Source organism: Cyclopterus lumpus, chromosome 16, assembly GCF_009769545.1.
Source record: "Cyclopterus lumpus isolate fCycLum1 chromosome 16, fCycLum1.pri, whole genome shotgun sequence".
NCBI classification, from domain to species: Eukaryota; Metazoa; Chordata; class Actinopteri; order Perciformes; family Cyclopteridae; genus Cyclopterus; species Cyclopterus lumpus.
Window position 1 is genome coordinate 7,399,596 of NC_046981.1, and position 10,162 is coordinate 7,409,757.

General features: G+C 42.7%; 1 protein-coding gene across 9 annotated transcripts; it reads left to right on the forward strand.

The window, feature by feature from the left end:
- Positions 1-2,287: 2,287 nt before the first annotated feature.
- On the forward strand, positions 2,288-9,350 carry tcea3 (transcription elongation factor A (SII), 3). 9 transcript variants are annotated; one of them, XM_034554416.1, is made up of 21 exons: positions 2,288-2,514; positions 3,199-3,261; positions 3,404-3,509; positions 3,667-3,757; positions 4,259-4,762; positions 4,850-4,963; positions 5,216-5,317; positions 5,406-5,474; positions 5,559-5,663; positions 5,793-5,861; positions 6,364-6,423; positions 6,560-6,631; positions 6,750-6,818; positions 6,924-6,986; positions 7,071-7,145; positions 7,616-7,776; positions 7,926-7,982; positions 8,122-8,276; positions 8,406-8,552; positions 8,946-9,017; positions 9,104-9,350. In XM_034554416.1, the coding sequence occupies exons 1-21, from the start codon at positions 2,446-2,448 to the stop codon at positions 9,110-9,112; spliced, it is 2,232 nt and encodes a 743-aa protein (XP_034410307.1). In that variant the 5' UTR covers positions 2,288-2,445; the 3' UTR covers positions 9,113-9,350. The 9 variants fall into 9 exon arrangements, with proteins under 9 accessions (XP_034410307.1, XP_034410310.1, XP_034410309.1 ...); XM_034554419.1 differs by having other exon boundaries at positions 7,074-7,145; XM_034554418.1 differs by having other exon boundaries at positions 5,796-5,861.
- Positions 9,351-10,162: the final 812 nt, after the last annotated feature.

The window sequence follows — 10,162 nt, forward strand, 5'->3', positions numbered from 1 at the left end:
TGTCTGTCTCAAGGAATATGAATCTTTCTATATGGTTTTCTATATGTACATCAAGTATTCAGATCCTTTATGCAAACATACTGGGTCACAAGTAAAAGTCCTGCACTCAGAATTTTAAAAAGTAACAAATCTCATGTGATTGAAGCTGCACTAATCAATATTTAATTAACAGCAGTTGTTTTAATGTCAACGCAATGTGTGAGGGAACGCTAGTGGTGACACAACTTTATCTCCAGTGGACCCACCTACTGTAGAGCACCAGAACCAAACAGCAGCTGAAAGCTGCAGTTAAGGACGAGCTGGTGAACACTGGAGCAAGTAGCAGCTAAAGAGCGCCAACACAGAGCTGTGCTGGGTTTACATTCATCGGGGTGACACAAAGGTCATGTTGCCCTGCACACCGCTGAGTGTGTACGTACGCCACTGTTAACAAGCTTACTGTTAACAAGTTAGCTATGTCCACTTCATAAAGTGTCAAGTCCATAAATAACGAGTTAGTGTACTGTACATGTGTTAATAATGTTGGGGTTGCAGCTTGTTTCTGCTGCTGTTTTGCAGGTTTAAAGTATCATCATATTTCAGTTCATTTTGTCCGATCGCAGGGAAAGAGGTCAGAGTGCAGAAGGGGGAGCAGCTCTTTTTCTTCATACCTCTGCTTCTTTCTTTCCACAGCCCCCCCAAAGCCGAAGGGTTTAGTACACAGAGTTAAAGGATGTTGTGGGTTGGTCTTGATCGCTGCTTCCTCTCCTAGCGCAGGTAGCTGTCCCACTTCTCTAGTTGACCAGCACTATCTCTAGCTGACAGTCACAGGGTCATACGCTCAGCCTGTTGTGTAAGAGCGTTGTAAAGAGATAACGCTCTTTGCTCACGGCAAGCTTTCACTGTACTTTCACCTGCGGTCATTAACACAGTTATCTTAAAATACCCTGCACCATCAACAAGACGGTCACAGTTTGCTCTTGGATTAATTGGACATGTTTCATATCTCAGAGTTTGACATTTGAACACACTTTATGTCAGAGGTTTTTAAGTTTTCCAGCCAATACTGTTAAGTAATGATATATACTTACGTTGGAGAGCACTGCTGTCTACATGAACTGTCCATATACAATGTTTCCAGACAAAGACATCCAAACCAATTAAAACCTCAAAACGTTCATCCCACTGATATTTAATCTAACTTCAAAAACAGAATGTTGCGACTTGCATCTCCCATGTCCTCGCTTCCCACAACCATGGAGACCTCCAGCCGCAGGGACGTCTCAGATCTGAGCTGTAGTGGGGCTCCATTCCCAGTGGACTGTGGGAGTATAGGCCTTCATGCCTTTCAGTACTGTGAGCGCGCTTCCCCTTGAAGAGATATGAAAACAGTCTGTAAGTGATTGCTTCCAAGAAGTTGTCAATGATTGTATGCAAACACCCCCCCCCCCCCCCCCCCCCCCCCCCATTGGATACAAAGGACCTTGTATAAAGCACTTACCATGGTAATATAGAGTAATTTAGTTTTCTAAATGTTGGTTTAACTGACCTCAGCTAACTAAACCAGCACATACTTGTGCAATTAGAGGCTGGTGTTATTTAAAAATATATCATTCCGGTTTAATAGGACCACTTCAAACGATGACTGGGTGTCTCTGCCTGCAAACAGGTTCCCTGGAAATACAATAGAAAAAAAGCTCAATCTTTATATAATCTCACTGGGAGCTCAGAGAATAAAGCCTGCTGCAAAACGTTGCAAATGTGCAATCAGTGAATAGAAAGCAAATAGAGGTGAACGCGAGAGTTTGTGCAAGCTCAGCGTTTTGAGTTCAACGGGGAAAGAAAGTGAATTGTCATCGACGGGGCTGTGGAGTTGTTGTGTGGGCTAAAAGACTGACATCCCAGCACCCTCTGGTGGCAAACACGTAACAACCAAAATAACAGTCCCAACAGGAACACCTTTCTCTACTTTGCCTGATGTACACTAAACATCTGCACACACACTAACTGCTCGAAAAGAATGGGTTCATCTTTGTCACCGAGTGTTTGAATAATGCACCTGTAGTACATTGTGTCAAGCCGAACTTTGGCACTGTATCACACAGCTGGTGACATAATGCAGCCAAAACACAGAGTAGACATAAACATGGAGCCAGGAAGATCACAGATATACCAATAACAGCATTTAAAGAGTTCGAGTCTTTGAAATAACTTTACACGAATCAACCTCGAGAATTAGACATGTGTGTTGTGTGTTTTCAGCGACTATATTTAGTTGTTGTCATGTGTCGCGCAGGTCAGCTGGGATCTGGCAGCAGGACACGCCTCTGTACCGAATGGAGCGCGCGCGGTGCGTAAAGTCCGACCTGCAGCGGATCCGAACTTATTTTGACCTCATTTCAGTTTTTTTTAATGAGAAGAGCTCATCGACATCGTTGATTCGTGTTCCGTCGAGTAAATGCAGCGATGACGCGAGAGGAAGATCTGATTCGGATTGCTAAAAAACTGGACAAGATGGTGTCCCGAAATAACACGGTGAGTCCATATTTTGACACCCAAAAGGTGGCGCGCCGTCCCGACACCGCCTCGTGCGGTGCAAGAAGGGCCGCGGAGGTTCTCCTTATGGAAATTAATTTCCTCCAGATTTACGTTGACGCCGTTTACGTTTGGATCGGTGTGTACGCACAAAGTGTGCAAGTTTGTAATCCGAGCCTGGCCGTAACAAATGTCCAACAGGTGTTGTCCAGAGGGCTTTTTATTGCGCACATTTCACTCACAGGACGTGCGCCGCGCAATGTGAGACACGTTTTGCACACGTCGACATCCTTTTTTTGCAAACTTTCTACTGGATGTTGTTTTGAACAGTGACTCGTGCAACATAAAGTAAACAAGGCAGTGGGCAAGGTCGTGTGTGTGTGTGGGGGGGGGGGGGGGGGGGGGGGGGGGCACGTGCAGTTGTTTCATGGCGCTCAAAGAGCATTAAACGACGATATCGGAGTCAGTAAACACTGTTACAATTCTGATTTCTAGAATAAAGCACAAAGGGGAAGATAAATGCTTAATGCATGCTGTGATATATTATACTAATATATATACAATAAATCAATATGCGTTTGTCTCAAATGCTGATGGAAACCTTTAATACAGAAGATAAACTGTTGTATAAATAGATTTATAGTTTTAAATTTAAGTTTGATGTTGACTACTATTTGTGTGCAGGAGGGTGCCACGGACCTGCTGAGGGAACTGAAAAGTTTCAATATGACTCTCAAACTTCTCCAGGTAGGCCCCAGTAGATTGTCCACTGTATAGTCTACATTAGAGTAACGTTTTCTCATTGCGTTTCAACTGTTAGTCGTACGTTACAAATTCAATAACTGCATGGTTCGCAATGTACACTGAAGTGTGTGTGTGTTTGTTTAAGGAAACAAGAATCGGCATGTCTGTGAATGGCATCCGGAAGCACTCCACAGACGAGGAAGTTATTGCCTTGGCGAAGCTCCTCATTAAGGATTGGAAAAGACTTCGGGGTACTTGACTTTAATACATGATTTACTGAGTAGTTATATAGTTATTTGTGCCATAAATACACCGATGCAGTGAATGATTTACTGTTATGCCCCTCCCCCCTTACACACACACACACGCACACACACACACACACACACACACACACACACACTGCAGACTCTGAGAAGCCAGCTGACACAAACAACGGTTTGGAGTCCAACAAGATGGCAGTGTCTCCAAACAGCTCCCCCTCTGAGACACATGGCAGGTCAGTACTGTCACAGCTGCTGCACAGAAACTCACAGTATGGTGGTCGACACAGAAGCAGAGGCAATATGAAATAAACGTGTTAAATAAAATGTTGAGTGGGACCCAACTGCTATAATTTAATCTAAACTGACATGGAATCATGATGGAAGATGCTCGGTGAAATGGTGAGATGTATTTTATACACGCCACAATGCACTACACTAGACCTACAGCATTTGTTCATGTTTATGCATTATCCCCGTAGTAGTAAACAACTACTGCATGTGTATACAAATACCTGTCTTAAAAAGCAGCTTAGCAGCTCTGTCAAAAAGTACTCAAGAAATGAACGACTGATGGAAAGTGTTGGGAGATCCTCGACATTAGTTTGTTTTGCTTTGCCGAGGACGCTTTTGAATCCACTGACAGCTGACAGCTGCAACCTGACACAAGTAAAACTGGTTCATGTTTGCAGGCTCTTGAACAGAGTTAAAGATGATACTTTGTTTGTTTCTGTTAGTCACAGAAGACTTGATGTCAAACCAAAACACGACTCGGATCCTGACAAGAAAACCGCCCACATAAACACAAAAGAAAAACACGCAAAAGATGACCCCGGTGATGAAAAGCATCCAGAGGAGCCCCAAAATGAGAAACATCCCCAAGAAATCCGAAAAGAGAAGCATTTAGAAGAACCTAAAAAACAAGGACACGCAGAGGATAATCCGCTGCTAATGGATAACAAGAAACAGAAGCATATGCGAGACCTGCAGAGTGAGAGACGCAAGCCAGAACCAAAGAGAGAAAGGTCGACGGGAGAACCAAAGAAGAGACGCATGGAAAAAGTCAAAAAAGAAAAACACCCTGGGGAGCCCAAGGTGCACAGCTATGCAGATGACATGAAGAAGGACAAACACAGAGAGGAAAACAGACATTGGAGGCCGATAAGCTCCCCACAATGGGAGAGACCTCCGAGTGAACCCCAGAGAGAGAAACCCGCTGGTCACAAACCAATATTTGAAAGGTGAGAAGGAGGTGGCTCAAAGATTGATTTCCAACGCACCAAAAAAAAACATGCCAGCAGAGCCTCAGATTGAATGATTTATTTCAGGAGGGGAGTGATGGACGGCACTCTTCTTTATCCCACCCGCTTCCCTTCTCCCCCTCGACCTGCTCGGCCTCCTCTCCCGATCAAACGTCCCTCTGTAGACCTGAACAAAGACAGGTCAGGACACGAGCTGGAGAGCACTACTACTGCATGACTTAACCCTTTGTGAGTCACTCATATCACACTGACTTTTGTTCCTCCAGTTTTACACCCAGACGCATGGCCTAGCAGGTTGCCTGCTGTGCATGGTGCATGCTGTCATGGGTCAGATGTGTCTTGTAAACGAACAGATTCTGCATTGAGCTTGAACAGCTTTGGGGACTCTTGAGTTGCACCGCTCTGATTTGTGCTCTTGTGGCATTTGTTCAGGAAGGACAGCAAGGACTCTTCCTCCCGACATCCTCGTCCTCTTGCTCCTCAGCCCGCCTCTCTGCCGGCTAAGCGACCTTCACTGGAAGTAAAGAAAGAGAGGTCAGGCGTGCTTTGGTGCATTTTTGAGTGAGTTTAGTGCGGAGACAATTTCTATTGAAACTCAAACAAATGTTGATTTTCACATCAGGAAAGTTCCACCGGACCCAAATGCTCCAATTGCTCCTCTTCGTCTTCACCTTCATCCTCCTCCACCCAGGTTGGGGTCTGCATACCCACTGCATTAATAACGGCTGCATTTATGAAGGGACTCAGATCAGCTCAAAGGTGTTTTCTCATTTAGAAAAGAGCCTCCTGACCCAAACGCTCCTCTTCCTCCACTTCCTCTTCACCTTCACCCCCCACCTCCTCCCCTGAAGCGTCCCTCACTGGACGGGAAAAAGGATAGGTCGGGATCAGATGAGTTCTCATGTAGTCAGCCCCTTGAAGTGTCTGGAGTGATTCTTTTGGAAGAAATATCGTGATTTAATTTTGAGTTTTTCTACTCTGCTTTGAATCCTGGTGTTGTTTGTCACAGCAGGAAGGAGTTGTCAGACTCTAAACCTCTTCCACAGAAGAAGACGTCAGATCCCGTGAAGAGAGACAGGTCCGGGATCTGTAAAGGATTTTGTCTCTCATTCATCTTTGAAATATTACTTAACTGTTGTATCTGGAGGGGCAGTAACCTCAGACTGCAATCTCCGTTTCTCGCTAATTCTACACAAAATATCGACTCGGTACATGACTGTAATGTAGTGTGTAGTCCTTTTTATGAGCAGTGAATCAGCGATGAAGCTTTTACTTTTTACGTGGCTACAGACGAAATATTGAATGATAATATTTGGGACTGTTTTAGATTCAGTTAAGCGTTGAATTTTAAGTTTATTGAACAGCTTTGTCTGTAAAACTGGTAGATTGGCAACATTTTAAAGGAAAAACTTTGTCGGATAAAGGTTTTCCACTATTTTACTATTATTCTCCCATTGCTTAAATATCCCGATATATTAGGAAATCAATCACATCTTTACTTTAAGATGGTGTACAGTAAGTCACTGTAAAAAGAGCAAAACAGTCTAGATGGAGATATTTTAATGGTTTTCTTTTTGCAGGAAAGACTCATCGGATAGCAAAGTGCCTAAAAAACACTCCGACGAAGCCAAGAGTGGAAGGTTGGCCAGTCATTAGTGTGAACGCTTGTTAAGCTGTGAAACATGTCGGTTGTTTGTACACAAGCTCACCTTTTTATACTTGAACTGTCTCTGAGTGAATTTGTTTGAGAACCAAACAAATGTTTCATTTTGTCAGGAAAGATTCATCTGACTCTAAACCGCCACTTCTCAAAAAGCCCAGTTTGGATATCAAAAAGGAAAAACACAGGTGTGCCCGAGCAGGAATATAAATGCCACTGCATTTGAATCCACGCCGCTTCATGTGCGACATAAAGTGTGTGTTTTTGTTTCCGTCAGTGTGTCAACTCTTGTCTTTTTTGTTGCAGGAAGGAGTCCTGCGACTCCAAGGCTGGCCAGCCTGTGAAACGTCAATCAACTGACTCCAAACCTGACAGGTAGGACTGGTATGCACCACTTTAAATCTCACATTTACTTGGAAATAGAAATAAACATTGGCAATAAAACCAGATTCACTGAAAGTTTCTCATTATTTACTGTAGACGGGAATCCACTGATTCAAAGAAAAGCAGCTCCCCACCAGCAAAGAAGCTAACAGTTGAAAGGTAAATGCATTTATCTTCTAAAAGGTTTCACAGGGTTGTTTCAATGGAAAGCATAAAGATGATGTCATTGACTTTATATCATAGAAGAGAGTCTCAAGGCGCGAAGTCTCCTCAGCCTGGACCTCCACAGAGGAAGCCCTCTACTGACGCCATTGAAAGGTATTACAATCTGATTTATTTTTCTAATGTATGCTGATGTTACTCATGATTATCTTTATTTATTTTTTTACTGATGTTTTTGGTGAAAATATAGGTGGCCAACAGCACAGATCCAAATCAGTGCTGTTGGTATGCATGCTGCATGTGTGAATCGTCCACCGTTTGCTAACATGTCAGCCACGTCAAATTCATAAGCTGATAATATGTCGATGTGTTAAAAAAAAAAAGACTGTTTGAACAGTGAATTCAGTTGACATTTGGAAAGGGCCTCAGTTTGGTCTTATACAACTATTCTATTACACATCTAAGATTTAATGTAAAAAAAAAAGGTCTTGAGAAAGGTTAAAACAATCCAACCCCAGGCTCAGTTTGGAGAAAGTGACAACTCTCCTTCCTGAAGTCAAATCAGGTCAAAGGCATGTGAGGCTTCACACACACTCTGTTATGCTTTGATGTGCCCTTTTCTGCAGGAAGAGCAAAACCGATACCCCTAAAACTCCCACCACCCCGACCAGCCCCATGTCACCCAGCTTCAGCTCTGCCGGGGGTCCACTGCCTCCTCACCTCGCCACCGGAGATTCCGTCAGAGACAAGTGCATCGACATGCTGGCGGCCGCCCTGCGCACAGACAGTGAGGCTAAGATCACGCTTAATTGCTGCTGCTCGCTACTGCAGAGGATGTGCTCCAAACATGTCGACAATGCAACGCGTATACAACTTGTAGAACTCGGCGCCTGTTGGGTGCAGATTGACTTGATTTTCTTTTTTCCGTGTTCACAGACGACTTCAAGGATTTCAGAACCAACTGTGACAGCACGGCTGCAGAGATTGAAGATCATATCCTTCAATTTGGCTCATTGTTTGCCACTGTGGTTGGTTTGACTAATATGTTCTTTTAGTGATGACCCCAATAAAAACAAGTATACGTGTTTGATTATTACTGTGATCTGGATCTACCTTGACTGCACAGTCGCACATATCTACCAGGAGACGAAGGCAACAGATATGAAATATAAAAACAGAGTCCGCAGCCGCATTAGCAACCTGAAGGACCCGAAGAACCCCGGGCTTCGCAGAAACGTCCTTGCAGGAAGCATTGACTTACGCCGCATTGCCACCATGTCTGCTGAGGTACAGAACCCTGCAGCAGCATACTAAACCAGTTCTGAACTTCTTTCCCCGGTGCCCAAATTTACTTTTATGCCGCTCTTCTTTGTCCCTGTGCTCCATTTTTCGTCACATTTTGTTGTTTTCATGCAGGAGATGGCCAGCGATGAGCTGAAACAGCTGAGGAATGTTCTCACGCAGGAGGCCATAAGGGAGCACCAAATGGCCAAAACCGGTGGCACCAGCACCGACCTGCTGCAGTGCGAAAAGTGCAGGAAGAGGAACTGCACTTACAATCAGGTAAACACGCACTGCACATGAACATGAGGAAATGCAAAAACAAACATAAACCTACCGGGGCTTCTTCACATGCACCCCTTGCTATGTTGTACTGTTGACATCCTTATCTGAGACAGGAGTGTGTATTTGATTCAACTTAGGGTTGATGTGCAGTTACAGCAAAGCAAAATGAATCATTAGACAAAGAAAGTATGTTAAAGTTTAATTCAATTCTATAAAGAAGTAGTAAGAAGGGTTGTGTCCAGCCAATGACGTAGGATGAAGATGTAGGAGAGTGTTGCTATAATAGGAGAGATTCTTCCCCAGCAATATTTTTGTTTCTATGTATGTGCACTCATAAGAAGCCAATGGTGTGTGTGTGTGTGTGTGTGTGTGTGTGCGTGTGTGTTTTAGGTGCAGACACGCAGTGCTGATGAGCCAATGACCACATTTGTTCTGTGCAATGAATGCGGTTACCGCTGGAAGGTATGTTTTTCCCTGGTCTCTGTTTCAATAACTTTTTGCAATGTATGTCATGTTTTTAATACTTTTTGGATTTTTCTCAATTTCAGTTCTGCTGATGGCTTCCAGATGAAACCACTTTTTTTTCCTGAGCATTTCGAACTGCATTATTGTATATAATGGGAGGGAGTTTTACATTATTGCAGCTAGTGGTTTTAACAGATAATGGTGTTCTAATAATTTTTACTTGAATTTTTTTAGATTTATAAGCATGTGCTAATAATCTGGGTTTGCTTTATGTGGAATTGAAGACTGAACATCAGTTTGATGACTGTTAACAATAATGATCACGGTGCTGTCATGATTGAAAAAGTATCCAGTTAATATGCTAGCTGTTTAAATGCGTAATTCATCTGTCTGATGGCTTTTAAACTGTCATTTAATAAAAAAAATTGACAATCAGTCTTCCTCCGTGTCATTTCCTGCATCATCATTAATGTCTTGTGGCAGACAGAATATTCTGATTTAAGTATGGTTCAGATGCATATTTCTTATTATTTTAATTTTATTTGCACATGACAAGGTTCTCCTATAGTATATTCATATTAGTATCTAGTTTTTTTTAAATGATTTCAATAAACTCTACGGGACAGACTGAACTGAATAAATAAATATTAATATTCCAAGAGAGATACACATTTACATTTGACTTCATATGAAAAAAAAATCCAGAATTAATGGCACAGATGAATGTTCATCCAAAGAAATATGTTTTTAATAAAAATATTGCAACAGTAGTTGGAAGTGTTTCTGTTGCACCACTGGAAACATACAGTAGATGGCAATAATTTACCATAACTCAAAATACAGGCAGCATCAGTTCCCACAGTTTAATTTTCTCTCTTTGGTTACCAACCACAAATAAATCAAACGGGTGCTTGTTAGTGACAGTCCAGCTGTGACAATATTAAAGCCATTCAACAAAACAAACCTTTATCCTGAACGCTATTGAATTTCCGATATTTATGAGAATTATACTCCATCAATTCTGTGTTCCTGAAGAGATTGAACAGCATGCAGTACATTCTGTATATAAATATAAAATGTGACGGTAATGTGAGAAATATGGTCTGTAGAAAAGGAAAAGCTTCCTGACCGCCCTCTGGCTG